At 42.9% G+C, this 20,995-nt stretch overlaps 1 protein-coding gene across 1 annotated transcript; it reads left to right on the top strand.

Moving 5' to 3' along the window:
- The first annotated feature begins 493 nt into the window (after window positions 1-493).
- LOC112254931 (ubiquitin-associated protein 1) lies at window positions 494-20,306 on the top strand. The gene is made up of 7 exons (XM_024427913.2): window positions 494-674; window positions 7,480-7,520; window positions 7,629-7,753; window positions 7,976-8,752; window positions 8,922-9,068; window positions 12,089-12,190; window positions 17,454-20,306. Exons 2-7 carry the CDS (start codon window positions 7,487-7,489, stop codon window positions 17,592-17,594), a joined length of 1,326 nt encoding a protein of 441 aa, XP_024283681.1. The 5' UTR covers window positions 494-674; window positions 7,480-7,486; the 3' UTR covers window positions 17,595-20,306.
- The last annotated feature ends 689 nt before the right edge of the window (window positions 20,307-20,995 follow it).

Below are 20,995 nucleotides of genomic sequence, written 5' to 3'. Positions count from 1 at the left end.
ATGGTTATGGTTCTCAAGGGAACACTAACCATGTTTCCATGTAAACACTTGATTGACTAGCCATCATGATCTCCTGATCCCTATTCAGTTCAGACAATATTCGAGGGGATTAAATAATGAATGAATCCAGAGTAGGGTGACAAAAATCTTATAAAGAAAATGTCTGGGAACATCTCTTCAGTGTTGCCAAAGGATGACAGACAAAAAAATACTATACATTGCACTGGCATGTGCCATTGTTTTATTTAATTGTTTTATGTTTTTTTAATTACATTTTGTGTTTTCTGAGAGAAATTACATTCGTTGTCCAATTTCTGTTATGGTTGTGTCCAAAAGTGTATAATTTTCAATTTTTTTATGTAAAAAAATATTACAAAAACGTACACAACAAACTATTATGTGCAATTCAATATGATGAGAGAATGCTGTGAATAAAATTACATTGCACCCTGTATGTTTATTTATCGACACTTGTGTCGTCATCAAGTGAAAACGTGACTTCAAACAGGAACCATAGGAAGGAAGGCGAATAAATCAAGATGGCGTTCCACTATGAAGCATGAAAGAGATTTCGATTCCAATAACATTTATTTTAACATAAAGTTTGAAGAAGGTGTCTTTGCTTTGAGGTGTACGTACGTTTTTGGAGAAGCAAGACGGAGCAGATAATACGGGTAAGGGGGTTAATGGAAGATGTTATCTCAGTTTTCTTTCAGGGGCGGTGGCGGAGAGGGAGTGAACTAGCCAGCACTGTCTTAGTGCAGGCCACCAAACTAACATTAGCTAGCTAACGTTATCTAAAATGTCCACATCGGATAATCTTTATTTTTGATTGTCTTCCTAGCTAGCTATGTTCCAGACTTTCAGTTAAGGTTTACGTTAACTTGTGGGTTATTTTGTGTCAGCTATCAAGCTAACGTTAGCTGGTCATGAAAAAGTTAGTTAGCTCATTTGTAGCTAATGTATTAACGTTAAGCTGACTAAATTACCGTCCTATGCTATGTTAGCCTGCTATCTTTCTCCTCTTGAATTATCTTAATCTAACAGTTACTCGCCAATTTGTTTTATAAGGATAAATCACTCAAAATACCAGCTAACTATGTAGATAGTCACAAGCTGAGACAACCGAGCTAGCAGTCTACAGTCAGTAAGGGGTACTTTTAAAGCCACTCTGACAGCTAGAAAAGTACACCCTAATGACTGTCATAGTTAGTTACGTTTTCGAGTACGTTCTTTACACATCGCATGTATTTCATTAATTAATTACTTAGCTGGTTACTGGAATGTTACTTCATAAAAAGTTGTCGCTACTCTTGCTACCTCTGTGGATGAGTCATGCAAGTATGACTCGTTCAATGTTTCCAAGATGAGATTACAGTTGGCTAGCTATAGCTGCTTGAAAATGTCACGTGTTTTTGTTGATTATGGTTTGAATAAAGTGCACTAAAATATGTTGCTACGGACGGGTGGCCATTGCATCGACTGTCACTGCATCGACATTCTGACTGATCGAGCTATATTTTGCTCCATGGTACGCTAATAAGTCCACCCATTACTTTTTAAATGTATTTTTTATTTCACCTTTATTTACATTTACAAGTGCGACCTGGTCAAGATAAAGTAAAGCATTGCGACACAAACAACAACAGAGTTACACATGGAATTAACAAGTTTACAGTCAATATCACAATCGGAGAAAAAAAAGTCTATATACAGTGTGTGTAAATGGCGTGAGGAGGTAAGGCAATGAATAGGCCATAGTAGCGAAGTAATTACAATTTAGCAAATGAACACTGGAGTGATAGATGAGCAGATGGTGATGTGCAAGTATAAATACTGGTGTGCAGAAAAGTAAATAAAAACAATATGGGGATGAGGTAGGTAGATTGGGTGGACTATTTACAGATGGGCTATGCACAGCTGCAGCGATCGGTTAGCTGCTCAGATAGCTGATTATTAAAGTTAGTGAGGGAAATACAAGTCTCCAGCTTCAGCGATTTTTGCAATTCGTTCCAGTTATTGGCAGCAGAGAACTGGAAGGAAAGGTGGCCAAATGAGGTGTTGGCTTTGGGGATGACCAGTGAGATATACATGCTGGAGCTCATGCTACAGGTGGGTATTATCGTGACCAGTGAGCTAAGGCGGCGCTTTACCTAGCATAGACTTATCGATGACCTGGAGACAGTGGGTCTGGCGACGCATATGTAGCGAGGGCCAGCCGACGAGAGCATATACAGGTCACAGTGGTGGGTGGTATATGGGGCTTTGGTGACAAAATGGATGGCCCTGTGATAGACTGCATCCAGTTTGCTGAGTAGAGTATTGGAAGCTATTTTGTAAATGACATCGCTGAAGTTGAGGATCGGTAGGATAGTTAGTTTTACGAGGGTATGTTTGGTGGTGTGAGTGAAGGAGGCTTTGTTGTGAAATAGAAAGCCGATTTTTGGATTGGATATGTTTAATATGAGTCTGGAAGGAGAGTTTACAGTCTAGCCAGACACCTAGGTATTTGTAGTTGTCCACATATTCAGTCAGAACCGTCCAGAGTAGTGATGCTTGTCGGGCGGGCGGATGCAGGCAGCAAACGGTTGAAAGCATGCATTTGGTTTTACTGGCGTTTAAGAGCAGTTGGAGGCCATGGAAGGAGAGTTGTGTGGCATTGAAGCTCGTTAGCACAGTGTCCAGGGAAGGGCCAGAAGTATACAGAAGGGTGTCGTCTGCGTAGAGGTGGATCAGGGAATCACCCGCAAGAGCGACATCTTTGATATATACAGAGAAACGAGTCGGCCCAAAAATTGAACCCTGTGGCACCTCCCCATAGAGACTGCCAGAGGTCCGGACAACAGGCCCTCCGATTTGACACACTGAACTCTGAGAAGTAGTTGGTGAACCAGGCGAGGCAGTCATTAGAGAAACCAAGGCTGTTGAGTCTGCCGATAAGAATACAGTGATTAACAGAGTTGAAAGCCTTGGCAAGGTCGATGAAAACAGCTGCACAGTACTGTCTTTTATCGATGGCGATTATGATATCGTTTAGTACCTTGAGCGTGTCTGAGGTGCACCAGCTCGAAAACCGGATTGCATAGCAGAGAATGTGCGGTGGGATTTGAAATGGGCAGTGATCTGTTCATTAACTCGGCTTTCGAAGACTTCAGAAAGTTAGGGCAGGATGGATATAGGTTTATAACAGTTTGGGTCTAGAGTGTCACCCCCATTGAAGAGGGGGATGACCGCGCCAGCTTTCCAATCTTTAAGGATCTCAGACGACTTGCCTAAAGTGTTGTGATCCCGAAGTATGATCTGCTTCTGGGGGGGCCGTATTACATAACAGTAAACAGTGTTTTAAAAATGTGTGTAGTCTGGTTTTCTTAATATAAGGAATTTGTGTACCTTTTACTTAGTACTTTTCCCACCATTGTACTTTTTAAACCAGCTGCTTTTAGACTTTTACTCAAGTAGAATTTTACTGGGTGACTTAAACTTTTAATTTAGTCATTTTAGGGCACTGAGTGGTGCAGTGGTCTAAGGCACCACAGTGCTAGAGGCGTCACTACACACCCGGGTTCGATCCCGGGCTGTATTACCACTGGCCGCAATCAGGAGTCCCATAGAGCGGTGCACAATTGGGCAAGCATTGTCTGGGTTAGGGGAGGGTTTGGCCGGGGTATTCCGTCATTGTAAATTAGAATTTGTTCTTAATTGACTTGCCTAGTTAAATAAAAAAATACATATATGGGGTACTAGTACAGAGTGGATTTTTCCTGGGGATGAGGAAATTGGGGTAAATATTTACATTTACAGTGCCTTCAGAAAGTATTCACACACCTTGACTTTTTCCACATTTCTTTGTTACAAATTGGTATTAATGTATTTAATTGTTATTCTTTTTCATCAATCTACACACTTCTCTGTCAGTGGAAGCAATATTAATATTTGTTTAACATCTATTGAAAAAAAATGGTATTAGGTAAGTGTCCAAACCTGTGAGTGTTAGAATTACCTTTCGCAGTGATTACAGCTGTGGGTCTTTCTGGGTAAGTCGCTAAGAGCTTCCCGCATCTGTATTGTGCCTCATTTGCCAATTTTATTTGGATTATTTTCAAAATTCTTCAAGGTCTGACATTTTATGTTGATCATTGCTAGACAATCATTTTCATATTTTCAAGCAGAGTAATATGAGCTAACTTTTAAAAATAAATAAATTTAACCAAGAACAAATTCTTATTTACAATGATGGCCTACCAGTGAACAGTGGTTTAACTGCCTTGTTAACACCTGGGTTAACTGCTTTGTTCAGGGGCAGAACAACAGATTTCTTTACCTTGTCAGCTCGGGGATTCGAGCTGGCCCAACGCTCTAACCACTAGGCTACCTGCCACCCCAGGTGACTAGGCCACTCGAACATTCACTGTCTTGGAAAGCAATTCATGTAGATTTGGCCTTGTGTTTTAGGTTGTCCTGCTGAAAGGTGAATTCATATCAGTGTCTAGTGGAAAGCAGACTGATCCCGGTTTCCACTAGGATTTTTCCTGTGCTTAGCTTCATTCCGTTTTTTAAATTTTTATCATGAACAATTCCCCAGTCCATAACGATTACATGCATACCCATAATATGATAGACTGTTCTCTCTGCTACCGCACGGCAAACGGTACTGGAGCGCTAAGTACTGGACCAAAAGGCTCCTGAACAGCTTCTACCCCCAAGTCATAAGACTGCTAAATTATTAACCAAATATGTTACATGACCAAATGTATGTGGACACGTGATTGTCGAACATCTCATTCCAAAATCATGGGCATTAACGTGGAGTTAGTCCTCCCCTTTGCTGCTATAACAGCCTCAACTCTTCTGGGTAGGCTTTCTACTAGATGTTGGAATATTGCTACGGGGACTTGCTTCCATTCAGCCACGAGCATTAGTGAGGTCGGTAACTGATGTTGGGCAATTAGGTCTGGCTCGCAGTCGGCGTTCCAATTCATCCCAAAGGTGTTTGATAGGGTTGAGGTTAGGGCTTTGTGCAGGCTAATCAAGTTCTTCCACACCGATCTCGACAAACCATTTCTGTGTGGAACTCACTTAGTGCACATGGGCATTGTCATTCTGAAACAGGAAAGGGCCTTCCCCGAACTGTTGCCACAAAGTTGGTAGCATAGAATTGTCTAGAATGTCATTGTATGCTGTAGCATTAAGATTTCCCTTCACTGGTACTAAGGGGTCTAGCCCGAACCATGAAAAACAGCACCAGACCAATATTCCTCATCCACCAAACTTTACAGTTGGCACGGCATTGGGACTGGTAGCATCCTCCTGGCATCAGCCAAACCTAGATTTGTCTGTCGGATGGTGAAGCGTGATTCATCACTCCCAAGAACGCGTTTTCTCTGCTCCAGAATATAATGGTGGCGAGCTTTACACCATTCCAGCCGATGCTTGGCATTGTTCATGGTGCTCTTAGGCTTGTGTGTGGCTGCTCAGCCATAGACACCCAATTTTTGAAGCTCCCGATGAACCGTTCTTGTGCTGACATTGCTTCCAGAGGCAGTTTGGAACTCGGTAGTGAGTGTTGCAACCGAGGACTGATGATTTTTGCATGCTACAGCACTTGGCTATCCCGTTCTGTGAGCTTGTGTGGCCTACCACTTCACGCTGAGGTGTTGTTGCTCCTGTTCTGTGAGTTTGTTTCCACGTCACAATAACAGCACTTACAGTTGACAGGGGCAGCTTTAGCAGGGCAGAAATTTGTCAGACTTGTTGGAAAGGTGGCATCCGAAGACTGCACCACATTGAAAGTCACTGAGCTCTTCAGTAAGGCCATTCTACTGCCCATGTTTGTCTATGGAGATTGCATGGCTGTGTGCTACATTTTTATACACTTGTCAGCCACAGTTGAAATATCAGAATCCACTCATTTGAATAAGTGTCCACATAGTTTTGTGTGTATAGATAGTCCAGGTAGCTGCATTCTACTGTCTGCATCGACTCCTTTTTGACTCTGCACACACAATGGACGACATACGCAATGCACACTAGTCACACACAATACAATACAAACATGCTTTTCTTTCAAAAACAAGGACATTTCTAAGTAACCACAAACTTTTGAACGGTAGTGTATAATCTGTTTTTGCTTTGTCATTATGGGGTATTGTGTGTAGATTGAGGGGATTAAAAAAATAAAAAAAATTAGAATAAAGCTGAAATGTAACAATGTCTAAAAAAATATATAAATAAAGTCCAGGGGTCTGTACTTCCAAATGCTCTGCATAATGGTGGATATGGGGTTGATGTTTTGTCTTGTTTCAGGGTGTTTTCACACTTGGTCCCGTTCAACCAATTTTTGTGTACTCGGTGCGGTTCTCTTTTTTTTTTGTGCAGTGTGAACTCTCCAAATGAACTCAGACCCTTCAAAAGATTCCCTGAACTGTAACCATCTCGTGAGGTGGTCTGAGTTTGGTTCTCTTGAATTCAGCGGTCTGGTTCTCCTTTTTTGAAGACAATTTTAACGCAAAGCTCCCCAGGTTTACATGTCATTATTCCCGCACCACACACTAGACTACTACAACACATTCCAAAATGTCTTTGTTCAGATTGTTTGCATTATGTGATCAATAGGCTGAGAGCTTCATAAGCTGTTCATTGATTGTAGGGTTTGAATAGTGTGAGAAGACGACATGTTTGGTGAGAAACAGATTTTGTACTCTAATTTAGCTCTTAACGGGGTAGTAGCCTACCTTGGGTGTACAAATGTTTTTTTTTCAATTACAGCGTTGATTGAATAATTGCGGAATAAATAATCAAATGTATTTAAAGCCCTTTTTACATCAGCCGATGTCACAATATAGAAACCCAGCCTAAAATGCCAAAAAAACAAGTAATGCAGATGTAGAAGCACGGTGGCTAGGAAAAACTACCTGGAAATGCAGGAACCTAGGAAGAAACCAGGTTATGAGGGGTGGCCAGTCCTCTTCTGGCTGTGCTGTATGGAGATTATAACAGAAAATGGCCAAGATGTTCATAGATGACCAGCAGGGTTTTATAATAATAGTGGTAGTTATTCTGTTACCAATCAAATGCAAATATTAATAGCATCTTCTGATTGCAATTCTGTCTCATATTTTAACTAAATGCTGTCAATGTATTAGTGTACAAAATGTATAGCTAGCTGTCCAATAACGCTTTCTGATTGAATGGCTTGTCCTACACATTGTAAAAACCCAGAAGCATGTTGGAAAGAGATATTGGTTCCTTTCTTAACATAGCAATGTGAATGCAAAGAGGACCACAAAATAGTTGAAGTGAACTGGCAAAAGAGTTGAGTCCTCATTCAAAGGCAAGGGCAGTGTGAATACAAAGAGAACTGACTTCTTTTGCTCTTTGTTTTTACCCCAGAGTTCACTTTAAATAGGACTGTGTGAAAACACCCTCACTGCTTCCTCTAAGGCATCTCTCGTTCATTCAAGAGCCCTTTGTGTTTTACAGACTCTAAATGGCTGCGAGGAAGTCTGATACCCACAACAATGGTGAGTGTGTGTCTTTCGGCCTCTTCCTCTGTTCTCCATCTGCTCATTTTGTTTTAAAATATTCCTGCATTTGCATCATGGTGCCATTCATTCATCCTGTTTTTCCAGGACCCATCAGCTACCTTGATGACGTTCCATTTAAAATCAACGATAAGTTCCGCTGCCCTGCCAAAGTGGGTCTTCCTGTTGGCTTCTGCCTGCCTGACTGTCTCTCTGTGCTTGCAGACCTGCAGGTAAGCCTTCTGATTTATGTCACTGTTGCATCAAGCATTTCAATGATGGGGATGCTTGGTAATTTTTATCGCTTTCCTGTAATAGTCTGTATTAGGGGGACACCTCTGTAAATGTTGAAAATACCGGGTTCACCCGGGTTGATTAGTCTCCATTCCTTTAGTCCTTTGTCTGCTGCTCCGCTCTAACTAGTCATGCTGGTTGTCTCCCTTTGGACACTGCAGTATGACTTCTCCCTGGAGAGGCGGAGTGTGCGCTGGGGGGCGGAGCTGGCCGAAGCCAGGATGGCGGAGGCCCGAGCTGCAGAGTTTGCCAGGGTGGAGTTGGAGAGCAGGGAGCACTTACCCCCCGCACAAGACCCTGACGGGGGATTGGCCGGCGGGGGCAAGAGGCCTCGCCCCGCCGAGGAGCAGGATGCTCTCCCGCCCGCATTGAATCCGCTGATGGCCGCACTGCGCCACAATGCCATCCTCACCCCGCTGCCCGCGCCCGCCAGGCAGACCGCTCCCAGCATCCCGGAGCCCCAGTACCTTAACCTGGCTGACTTTGAGCGAGAGGAGGACCCCTTTGACAAGCTGGAACTGAAAACGCTGGACGATAGGGAGGAGCTGCGCAACATCCTCCAGAGCCAGCCCCAGCAGCAGTCTGTATCCCCACCTGGGGAACCCCAGCCCGAGCTGGCATCGCGAGGCAGCACGCCTCCACCCCAACTCCTCGCCACCAGCCTTCCGGCAAAAACGTCCTTTTCCCTCAACGGGCTGGTGGCGCAACTGGACATGGACAGAGCTGGGAGTCTGGCCCAGGGACGGACAATGGACCCAGACCGGCCCTGCAACATCCGCTCGCTGACCTTCCCCAAGCTGTCGGACCAAGGGGACTTGTTATTTGACTCCTACTCTCCAGCCCCTGTACCACCTAGCCTATCCACCGGCAGCCCACCGGCAGCCCAGCAGAAGACAGAGGAGCCACCCAGGCACACCCAAAATGGGGCACCAAAGCAGGTAAGCTTACACAAAGAAGGTGAAGTGGGCTTTGCTTCGTTTCAATGACTAAATGTATTGCTGAATTATTTCAAACTTCTGAAAAGCTTAGAGGTTTTGTGGACCAGAGGAAGATGCTTTTTTTGGACTCTTATACAGATGTGATGCTATAAAAACTCTCTCTGCAAAGATAAATGCAGGTCCTCTCCAGTGCGGCGCGGCACTGCTCAACCTGTCTCCCAGTGGGCGGCAATGTGTGGAGACCATCGTGTCCATGGGGTACTCCTACGAGGGGGTCCTGCGGGCCATGCAGAGGCGAGGCCAGAATGTGGAGCAGGTATGCCCCTCCGCTCTCCCTCCCGATCACAGCACCCTAGGCCCATTTTCTCTACACAATCTGTTACAAAGAAATGTTCTATTTGATTCTGTGCTGTCATTCACTCACTGCCCATTGCGCCCAGAGAATTTTCTGTGTCATGGTTGACTGTGAAGTCATCAGGTGTCTACGTTATGTGATTGTCTGTCGTCACAAAAAAGTCCACCAGGCAACAAGTTGAGGATGGTTTTTGTGAATAAATTGCGTTTACACAGTGTTTTCTTTTGTCTCAAAACACACCATCCATCACCTTTGTTTGATGCCTCAACACTATGATGGCATTGCAGTGATTGATTACAGTAGTACTGTAGGAGACACTCATTAGGGGCTAGTTAACTCCCGAGTGGTGCAGTGGTCTAAGGCACTGCATCTCAGTGCAAGACGTGATACAGCCTGGATTCACATCTGGCTGTGATTGGGTGTCAAATCAAATCAAATCAAATTTTATTTGTCACATACACATGGTTAGCAGATGTTAATGCGAGTGTAGCGAAATGCTTGTGCTTCTAGTTCCGACAATGCAGTAATAACGAGCAGGTAATCTAACAATTCCAAAAAAAAAAAAAAAACTACTGTCATACACAGTGTAAGGGGATAAAGAATATGTACATAAGGATATATGAATGAGTGATGGTACAGAGCAGCATAGGCAAGATACAGTAGATGATATCGAGTGCAGTATATACATATGAGATAAGTATGTAAACCAAGTGGCATAGTTAAAGTGGCTAGTGATACATGTATTACATAAGGATGCAGTCGATGATATAGAGTACAGTATCAACGTATGCATATGAGATGAACAATGTAGGGTAAGTAACATTATATAAAGGTAGCATTGTTTAAAGTGGCTAGTGATATATTTACATCATTTCCCATCAATTCCCATGATTAAAGTGGCTGGAGTAGAGTCAGTGTCATTGACAGTGTGTTGGCAGTAGCCACTCAATGTTAGTGGTGGCTGTTTAACAGTCTGATGGCCTTGAGATAGAAGCTGTTTTTCAGTCTCTCGGTCCCAGCTTTGATGCACCTGTACTGACCTCGCCTTCTGGATGGCAGCGGGGTGAACAGGCAGTGGCTCGGGTGGTTGATGTCCTTGATGATCTTTATGGCCTTCCTGTAGCATCGGGTGGTGTAGGTGTCCTGGAGGGCAGGTAGTTTGCCCCGGTGATGCGTTGTGCAGACCTCACTACCCTCTGGAGAGCCTTACGGTTGAGGGCGGTGCAGTTGCCATACCAGGCGGTGATACAGCCCGCCAGGATGCTCTCGATTGTGCATCTGTAGAAGTTTGTGAGTGCTTTTGGTGACAAGCCGAATTTCTTCAGCCTCCTGAGGTTGAAGAGGCGCTGCTGCGCCTTCCTCACGATGCTGTCTGTGTGAGTGGACCAATTCCGTTTGTCTGTGATGTGTATGCCGAGGAACTTAAAACTTGCTACCCTCTCCACTACTGTTCCATCGATGTGGATGGGGGTGTTCCCTCTGCTGTTTCCTGAAGTCCACAATCATCTCCTTAGTTTTGTTGACGTTGAGTGTGAGGTTATTTTCCTGACACCACACTCCGAGGGCCCTCACCTCCTCCCTGTAGGCCGTCTCGTCGTTGTTGGTAATCAAGCCTACCACTGTTGTGTCGTCCGCAAACTTGATGATTGAGTTGGAGGCGTGCATGGCCACGCAGTCGTGGGTGAACAGGGAGTACAGGAGAGGGCTCAGAACGCACCCTTGTGGGGCCCCAGTGTTGAGGATCAGCGGGGGAGGAGATGTTGTTGCCTACCCTCACCACCTGGGGGCGGCCCGTCAGGAAGTCCAGTACCCAGTTGCACAGGGCGGGGTCGAGACCCAGGGTCTCGAGCTTGATGACGAGCTTGGAGGGTACTATGGTGTTGAATGCCGAGCTGTAGTCGATGAACAGCATTCTCACATAGGTATTCCTCTTGTCCAGATGGGTTAGGGCAGTGTGCAGTGTGGTTGAGATTGCATCGTCTGTGGACCTATTTGGGCGGTAAGCAAATTGGAGTGGGTCAAGGGTGTCAGGTAGGGTGGAGGTGATATGGTCCTTGACTAGTCTCTCAAAGCACTTCATGATGACGGATGTGAGTGCTACGGGCGGTAGTCGTTTAGCTCAGTTACCTTAGCTTTCTTGGGAACAGGAACAATGGTGGCCCTCTTGAAGCATGTGGGAACAGCAGACTGGTATAGGGATTGATTGAATATGTCCGTAAACACACCGGCCAGCTGGTCTGCGCATGCTCTGAGGGCGCGGCTGGGGATGCCGTCTGGGCCTGCAGCCTTGCGAGGGTTAACACGTTTAAATGTCTTACTCACTTCGGCTGCAGTGAAGGAGAGACCGCATGTTTCCGTTGCAGGCCGTGTCAGTGGCACTGTATTGTCCTCAAAGCGGGCAAAAAGTTATTTAGTCTGCCTGGGAGCGAGACATCCTGGTCCGTGACTGGGCTGGGTTTCTTCCTGTAGTCCGTGATTGACTGTAGACCCTGCCACATACCTCTTGTGTCTGAGCCGTGTCCCATAGGGCATCGCACAATTGGCCCATCGTCATCCGGGTTTGGCTGGGGCAGGCCATCATTGTAAATAAGAATTTGTTCTTAACTGACTTGCCTAGTTAAATAAACGTTACAAAAAAACATTTGAATAAACATTAGCTAACAATGGAATGACACAGTGGTAGTTGATATGTTTGACAGCTAGCTTCCAAAATCAAAGTGTCCTCAAGCATCACGTAAGTAAAATATTTTATCATGTGAATTTAGCTATCCCTCTAATCAACAATGAATATTCATGTATTTCTATTAAATGCCAACATTAGCTATTTCATAAATTCACCTCCAAGAATTTGGTCACCATCATATTTGCAGTCATAATTATCTTGCTCTCAGCTTGTAAACCCACCTAGCAAATAGACAGTCTGGACTTGCACATGAAGCCATCACCAAAAGATCAACAATGTCTGTCATCCTGTGACCCAGGTGCTGGAGTACCTGTTTACTCATACGCGTCTTTGTGAGCGGGGATTTGAGCCCAGTGCCGTAGAGGAGGGCTTAGAGATGTACCAGTGCTCTGAAGAGAAGGTGAGTTCACCCACAGTCTCTACCGTCACATTGATATGCACGTTTATACAGATGAAATCAGCATGCAGAACCAAAGACAGTTGGGATGACTATCCAGCCAACTCCATTATCTCTGTTTCAACACACAAATGTTGAGTGGCCTAAGGTAAGGTTCACTTCCAGGTTTCCCTGCACTTAGATGCACCAAGCATGTTCCGTTCTCCTCCCTCCACCTTTCTTCTTAAATGTGTGGCGGCTTAGGGAAATCTGTCACATCGGGATATTGACTATTTCTGAAAATTGCAAAATGTCCCAAATCAAGATATATTTCTGACCCTGAGTTATGAGCTTTTAAAGTTGACTTCGGACAAAATAATAAAGAATTACAACTGCATTCTAAGATACCGTTATTTTTTAAAAATTCCATTAACACTTGAGAGAAGAACACCAACACTGGTTGTTTCAAACGATTTATTGTCACTATTTATTCTGAACAAAAGTATAGACATTTCAAGTGTTGGTTTATGAGCTGAAGTAAAATATCCCTGAATTTTTCCATACACACAAAGCAAAAAGTTTTTCAAATGTTGTGCCGAAATGTATTTACATCCATGCCAGTGAACATGAATTACTTTCGCAAGATAATCCATCGACCTGACAGGTGTGGCATATCAAGAAGCTAATTAAACAGCATGATCATTACAATGGTGCATCTTGTGCTGGGGAACAAAAGGCCACTCTAAAATTTGCAGTTTTGTCACACAACACCATGCCACATGTCTCAAGTTTTTAGGGAGTGTGCAATTGTCATGCTCACTGTATAAATGTCCACCAGAGCTGTTGCCAGAGAATTTCATGTTAGTTTCTCGACCATAAGAGAAACGTTGTTTTTAGAGAATTTAGCAGTACGTCCAACCGGCCTCACAATTGAAGACCACGTGTAACTACGCCAGCCCAGGACCTTTGCATCCGCAGTGGTGGGAAAAAGTACACAGTGGTCATACTTCAGTCAAAGTAAAGATACCTTCATAGAAAATGACTCAAGTAAAAGTCTAAAAGAATTTGGTTTTAAATATACTTAAGTATTAAAAGTAAAAGTGTAAATCATTTAAAATTCCTTATTAAGCAAACCAGATGGCACTAAATATACACACACACACACTGGGGAGAACAAGTATTTGATACACTGCAGATTTTCCTACTTACAAAGCATGTAGAGGTCTAATTTTTATCATAGGTACACTTCAACTGTGAGACGGAATCTAAAACAAAAATCCAGAAAATCACATTGTATGATTTTTAAGTAAATCATTTCCATTTTATTGCATGACATAAGTATTTGATACATCAGAAAAGCAGAACTTAATATTTGGTATAGAAACCTTTGTTTGCAATTACAGAGATCATATGTTTCCTGTAGTTCTTGACCAGGTTTGCACACACTGCAGCAGGGATTTTGACCCACTCCTCCATACAGACCTTCTCCAGATCCTTCAGGTTTCGGAGTTGTCGCTGGGCAATACGACTATCAGCTCCCTCCAAAGATTTTCTATTGGGTTCAGGTCTGGAGACTGGCTAGGCAACTCCAGGACATTGAGATGCTTCTTACGGAGCCACTCCTTAGTTGCCCTGGCTGTGTGTTTCGGGTCGTTGTCATGCTGGAAGACCCAGCCACGACCCATCTTCAATGCTCTTACTGAGGGAAGGAGGTTGTTGGCCAAGATCTCGCAATACATGGCCCCATCCATCCTCCCCTCAATACGGTGCAGTCGTCCTGTCCCCTTTGCAGAAAAGCATCCCCAAAGAATGATGATCCCACCTGCATGCTTCACGGTTGGGATGGTGTTCTTGGGGTTGTACTCATACTTCTTCTTCCTCCAAACACGGCGAGTGGAGTTTAGACCAAAAAGCTCTATTTTTGTCTCAGACCACATGACCTTTTCCCATTCCTCCTCTGGATCATCCAAATGGTCATTGGCAAACTTCAGACGGGCCTGGACATGCGCTGGCTTGATCAGGGGGACATTGCGTGCGCTGCAGGATTTTGATCCATGACGGTGTAGTGTGTTACTAATAGTTTTCTTTGAGACACTGGTCCCAGCTCTCTTCAGGTCATTGACCAGGTCCTGCCGTGTAGTTCTGGGCTGATCCCTCACCTTCCTCATGATCATTGATGCCCCACGAGGTGAGATCTTGCATGGAGCCCCAGACCGAGGGTGATTGACCGTCATCTTGAGCTTCTTCCATTTTCTAATAATTACGCCAACAGTTGTTGCCTTCTCACCAAGCTGCTTGCCTATTGTCCTGTAGCCCATCCCAACCTTGTGCAGGTCTACAATTTTATCCCTGATGTCCTTACACAGCTCTCTGCTCTTGGCCATTGTGGAGAGGTTGGAGTGTGTTTGAGTGTGTGGACAGGTGTCTTTTTATACAGGTAAAGAGTTCAAACAGGTGCAGTTCATACAGGTAATGGGTGGAGAACAAGAGGGCTTCTTAAAGAAAAACTAACAGGTATGTGAGAGACGGAATTCTTACTGGTTGGTAGGTGATCAAATACTTATGTCATGCAATAAAATGCAAATTAATTACTTAAAAATCATACAATGTGATTTTCTGGATTTTTGTTTTAGATTCTGTCTCTCACAGTTGTACCTATGAGTGTACCTATGATAAAAAATTACAGACCTCTACATGCTTTGTAAGTAGGAAACACTGCCGATTTTGCAGGTTATCAAATACTTGTTCTCCCCACTGTATGTATGTATATATGTTTTTATTTATTTATTTAACACCAATAACCAGTGGCCCCTCCAACATTCAGACATAATTTACAAACAAAGCATGTGTTTAGTGAGTCTGCCATATCAGAGTTGGATTGGAATTGGACCCTTTTACATTCAAAATGTAATGAGTACTTTTGGGTGTCAGGGAAAACATATAGAGTAAAATGTACATTATTTAAAAGTACATTAAGTTAGTTGTCAAATATAAATAGTAATGTACAGATAGCCCAAAAAACAACTTAAGTAAATATACTTGAAAGTACTACTTAAGTACATTACACCACTGCACATCCAGCTTCTTCACGTGCGGGATCAATTGAGACCAGCCACTTGGACAGCTGATGAAACTGAGGAGTATTTCTGCCTGTAATAAAGCCCTTTTGTGGTGGAAAGACTCATTTTGATTGGCTGGGCATGGCTCCTCCCAGTGGGTGGGCCTATGGCTGCCCTCTTGCCCAGTTATGTGAAATCCATAAATTCCTTAACTAACTCAGTAAAATCGTTGAAATTGTTACATGCTGCGTTTTATTTACACAAGTGTAAAGGAATTAATAAGAATATATACATTAAAAAATATGAATGTGCGATGGCCGAACGGCGTATACAAGATGCAGTAGATGCTATAGAGTACAGTATATACATATGAGATGAGTAATGTATGTAAACATTATATAAAGTGGCATTGTTTAAAGTGGCTAGTGATACATTTATTACATACATTTGTTCATTGTTAAAGTGGCTAGAGATGAGTCAGTATGTTGGCAGCAGCCACGCAATGTTAGTAATGGCTATTTAAGTCTGATGGCCTTGATAGAAGCTGTATTTATTTCGGTCCCCGCTTTGCACACCCATCTGATGACGAAGTGTAAACATGTTTTTAGAAATGTTAACAAATTTATTCAATCACAAATTTCAAATTTACGTAAGTATTCACACCCATGAGTCAATACATGGTAGAATCCCCTTTCTCTCTAAGAGCATTGCACACCTGGATTGTACAATATTTGCCCATTTCTAACTCGGCCACTCGGGAACGTTTACTGTCTTGGTAAGCAACTTGTGTAGATTTGGCCTTGTATTTTAGGTTATTGTTCTAATCTCCCTGTGCCTGGTGCAAAGCAGACTGAACCAGGTTTTCATCTAGGATTTTGCCTGTACTTGGCTCCATTCTGTTTCTTTTTTTAAAAATACTTTAAAAAAATCTTAAACTCCCCAGTCCAAAGCATACCCATAACATGATGCAGCTACCACTATGCTTGAAAATATGGAGAGTGGAACTCAGTAATGTTATATTTGACATAGCATTTTGTATTCAGTACAAAATGTTTTTGCCGTATTACTTAATTGCAAACAGAATGCATGTTTTGGAATATTATTTTATTCTGTACAGGCTTCCTTTTCACTCTGTCATTTCGGTTAGTATTGTAGAGTAACTACAATGTTGTTGATCCATCCTCAGTTTTCTCCTATCACAGGCATTAAACTCTTAACTGTTTTAAAGTCGCCATTGGCCTCATGGTGAAATCCCTGAGTTGTTTCCTTACTCTCCGGCAATTGAGTTAGGAAGGACGCCTGTATCTTCGTAGTGACTGGGTGTATTGATACACCATCCAAAAGTGTAATTAATAACTTCAAGTAATCTAACGGGTACTGGAAAGTGTTGCTGACGTCTCCATGGCAAGGAGGAACAATCTTGTCTGCTGAGATATTACATTTTTGTTTTTCATACATGCAAAGTAAAAACAAAAATACTACAAGACAATTGCACAAAGCATATATATAACAGTAGAGGCAAATAAAATAGTACAGTACTCGTGTGTAAAAGCAGATAGGGACTGGGTAGTGCAATGTAACTACGACCTGTTGTTGTTGAAGGCCCAGATGGCAGTGGGTAAGCAGGACCCCTCCTCACCTGTGCACTCATTCACACCGCCTCAAAGATTTAAAGCATTGGATTGGTGTAGCTGTGTTGGTAGGCAGTGAAGGCAAGTGGCTAGGGCTAGCATGAGATGTGATGCGGCTCAAAATGACATGGCTAACGAATGACAGCAAGATGCCAACCAGTTTAGGATAGGGCATCGGTTGCATTGCTACCTATTTTATTTTTGAACTGCAGAAATTGCTGCAATACTGTTAATATATTTGTATCACTTTTCATGCCATTTTGGCCCGCTGATAGGCCTTTCAAGCAACATTAGGTGTGAAACTCGTGAATGTTAGCTCCTGCGTAAGGCCACTTGAAGACAAAATGAAAATCCAACCCACTTGTATTCATAACTACATTGTTGATTGTAAATAACGACTTTATACTACTACGTTACTAACCAGATAGCTAATTATTGTCTAATCTAAACCAGCCTAATATCATTGATCTGTTCAGGTTCTCATAGATCGCCTTGCAAATGTTTGTTAAAAAAATTAATTTTAAAAAATCTAGTAAAATTTAACAATACGTAACAAGAATTCCCAATAACAAAGTATGTTTTTCATGATTTCCTCAGGCCTTAGAGTTCCTGTCGCTGATGACGCGGTTCGGCGAGATGGGCTTTGAAAGGGACACCATCAAGGAGGTGCTACTGGTGCACAACAATGACCAGGAAAAGGCTCTGGAGGACCTCATGTCCCGTGCCACAGCCAGCTGAGCCCCCGCTTCAACCATCCACCCACATGCTCCTTGCTGGCTTCCTCCCACCCTACACACATACACACACGCACAACCCCCATGTTTCAACAGTGTTGCAGCACAGAGGGGTGAACTCCGACCCAACGCAGCTCATGACTTCCGCTCATGATCCCACTCTGTTCCACTCTCACACAGTGACTCTAAGCGAGCAAACACGTACACTTCCATAGTCTATTCTTCTGTTTTTAGTGTGAGGGTGTAAATGGAAGAATATGAGGAGCACCTGCGAGTTGAGGTGGTTGGTTTGTGCTGACCACACCAGGGAAACTTGCCTGTTTTTTTTCTTTTACATTTCCTAGCATGTCAATCGACGTGTGTGCACCGTGATGGTTGGAAAGGAGGCATGAACTTCCCAAAGGAGCATAGAGGAGGAGACCCAATGCTGCACAGCACTTTGGTGAGTGTGTCTGACTCTGTGGATGGGAACAATGGGCCCCGAACTAGGAGGAACCACTAGCCAGGCTCTACTTTCTACAGATGCACAGTTAACACTCCCAGCTAACTAAGCTGCCATCTTCCGCTGCCCAACATAGGCCTACAAAATGGTAGAGTGGAGGGGACGCCAAGTGGCCCATGTGTGACTAACTGACCGACTGATGCCAGAACCTAAAAACACAACTGGCATCGTCGCAGAACAGAGAACTGAGTTCAAGAAGTGCCCCCTCTGTTCCCGCGACTGGCGTTCACCGATCTTCCTCATCTTTTCTCTGCTGTCGTTTTGCTTATTAATTTGTCAGTTTGTTCAAAAGGACACACATTGTTATTGTTTCCCGAGTCCTTGTATAGAGATTCTTTCTTTGCTTTCTGTTTTAGGAACTGCATTAACAAACCTTAAAAGTAATAATAACATAACTGCTACTACTGCCCGTTGGCTCGTACTGCACTGGAACGGACTGCAAGACCAGTGAAGAGAAGAGGTGGTCAAATTATTTTGCAGGAAACATGTCCAAACACTCACTGGCACAGAAGTGTGACAAACTGTACAGACAAATACACACCTCGCCAAGATAGATATTGACTTATTTAAAATTGCAGACATTGTAGTAATAAAGAGATGAAATATGATCTAAAATGAGAACCTTGTATGAGAAGCAAGCACTAGGATGCAAGTGGTGCTTTGAAATGGTCCCTTTTGGTTTTGATTCAGACTGGACAGAGAGCTGGGAAAAAATAATTGTTTTTGCAACCTAAACTTTTGTGCAATATGTTTTATGATGTGTGGCTGACTGGCATATTTTTGGGACCCAGTAAACCTTGGGTCTAAGCAGTGAGTAACTCCCAAAATGACAGATTGCCTTTGCTAGAGAGACACTCACTGGAGGAGGAAATCTGTAAAAAAAACATTTGATTTAATTGTCTGCTGTCATTTACTCCCCTCATTTACTGAAGATCAGGGTCTGCTATCAACTATGATTGTGATCTTTGTAACACACATTCATGCTGATCTGAAAGTGTTTTTGCCTCTTTGCCTGGTGTCATGCATAGGAATCGGACTGGCAAATCTTCAAACAGCTTGTCAGTTAAATTATTAACCAAATTCATTAGGGTGATTTATTTGATTTTATAATTGTATTTCATATAGCTATGTTTTCACCTTGCATCAACCCTTTTTTATTGACCTGTGTATATGAGTCTACAGGTGATTTTGAAGTGCCATGATGCTCTCCATTTCATGTGTGAATCTTGTGCAGAAAGCTGCTTTCCTCTCCCAACCAAGCAGCCAGTCGATTCAAGCTTCATGATTACTTTCCTAGTGTAATGACCAATGTCTTTAGAATACAACTGTCTTGATCTCTCTGGTAATCAAGAGGATCTTGTGACAAATTACAACATTAACATTTGATTTTAAGATTCAGGGCTGAGAAGTTGAATGCAGTACATGGGAATGTGACTGAAAATTGGCACTTACCTCTGAGGTTGTACCTAGTTCTACCAGAAGACATGCACAAATCAATTGTTGCAGATTTACATTATCACATAGGCCTACTATTGTAAGAAGGATCTGTTATTGAGAGCATACGGTCTGTGGAGTTTGATCTTTGTATTGATATGTTGGCAATACGTGTGTGTGCGCGTCTGCATCTGAGAGTGGTAGAGGAGAGCAGACCGAAGGGGCTTTCTGGTATTATAAGAAACTGGACACCAACAGTGTTCAGAGCGCTTTGTACACAAATGTGAACCGGTCTAGAATCTCCCCTAAATAGCTGTCTTAACGTCTAAGAGATTAAAACACCCCAGATTCCATTCTGAATTATTAGACTTGAGTATAGTGTCTAAACGCAAGACCACCTCCAGATCTTGCTCTGAACTAAAGTAAACATTTTGCCTCCTGATAACTGGTCAATTTCCTTTCGATATGACTGGCTTCTTGGGGGGGGGGGGGCACAAGATGCCATGGAACATGGTGATGGTTGAGGGGGAAAAACATATTGCTGGCCTGCTTTCTGTATTGTGGACATTATTGGGTCTAATCTTAACTTGAGATCTTGGTTTTGTAGTAAGCCTCGGAGTCAGTGAGAGACTTGAAGTGTGGGTCTGATATGACGTCTTAAATTATAAAAATAAGGAGTTGTGTTCCTGGTAGCCCCTGAAATGTGATTTAAAAAATGTCAGTTTACTCCTGAATCATTTGGCAATTCTTCAATGTGATTAAATGTACACATCTTTTCAATGGTGTGGCTGTTACTATTTATAAGGTGTATGGGTTTTGTCCATGGTTATTGGAAAACAATGAATTTGTTAGTACTCAAGCAGATTAGAAATGATCAATATTTCATAGATTGGGGTGTTTCTCACTTAGTGTGTACAGCAGCACAATGGTGAAGCGACACAACAATGCAAAGAGATGATTCTTCCCTGAGCATTATGGGTAATGGCAAAAAACTTTGGTGTGGTCAGCAGAAAAAAACAATGGAGCCATATTTCTGCTGTCTGTCAAAGCAGATGAGCTGTTCTGTTCATATACCATTACTGTGACATCAGAGCATATAACGGTTTTGTTCCATGCCTGGTTCCATTTTGAAAATGCCAGAGTGTAAAATTACTTTTTGTGTTCACAGAGATCTCTAAGCTGTATAGGTGAAAGCAATATGGTTACAGCTAGACTTTGCCTATTGAGCAGCTGAGTTGAGTAATAACCATACTGCTTACAACTAAGTAACCAGTCTTCTAGGACCTGTGAACACCACAAGTACTGTAGCCTGGTCTCAGATCTGTTTTTGTTATATTGCCAACTCCAATGCAGTCATTGTCAAGCCAAACATTAGGCATGATAATGAGTGACAATGAGTTCGTTTGACAGCACCGACAGACTGGGACTCAGGAAACACCAAAGAGAACTAGACTTAAATGGAGCTAAGC

The sequence above is a fragment of the Oncorhynchus tshawytscha genome, linkage group LG07 (genome assembly GCF_018296145.1).
Source record: "Oncorhynchus tshawytscha isolate Ot180627B linkage group LG07, Otsh_v2.0, whole genome shotgun sequence".
Lineage (NCBI taxonomy): Eukaryota > Metazoa > Chordata > Actinopteri > Salmoniformes > Salmonidae > Oncorhynchus > Oncorhynchus tshawytscha.
This window is presented reverse-complemented; position numbering and strand designations above follow the sequence as displayed.

What these genes read in the sequence shown, in the direction of transcription:
- LOC112254931 (XM_024427913.2), top strand. Translation starts at nt 7,487, where the DNA reads ATGGCTGCGAGGAAGTCTGATACCCACAACAATG. An exon ending in GAGGCCAGAATGTGGAGCAG is followed by an intron (nt 9,069 to 12,088) that starts GTATGCCCCTCC and finishes CCTGTGACCCAG; the next exon opens with GTGCTGGAGTACCTGTTTAC. An exon ending in ACCAGTGCTCTGAAGAGAAG is followed by an intron (nt 12,191 to 17,453) that starts GTGAGTTCACCC and finishes TGATTTCCTCAG; the next exon opens with GCCTTAGAGTTCCTGTCGCT.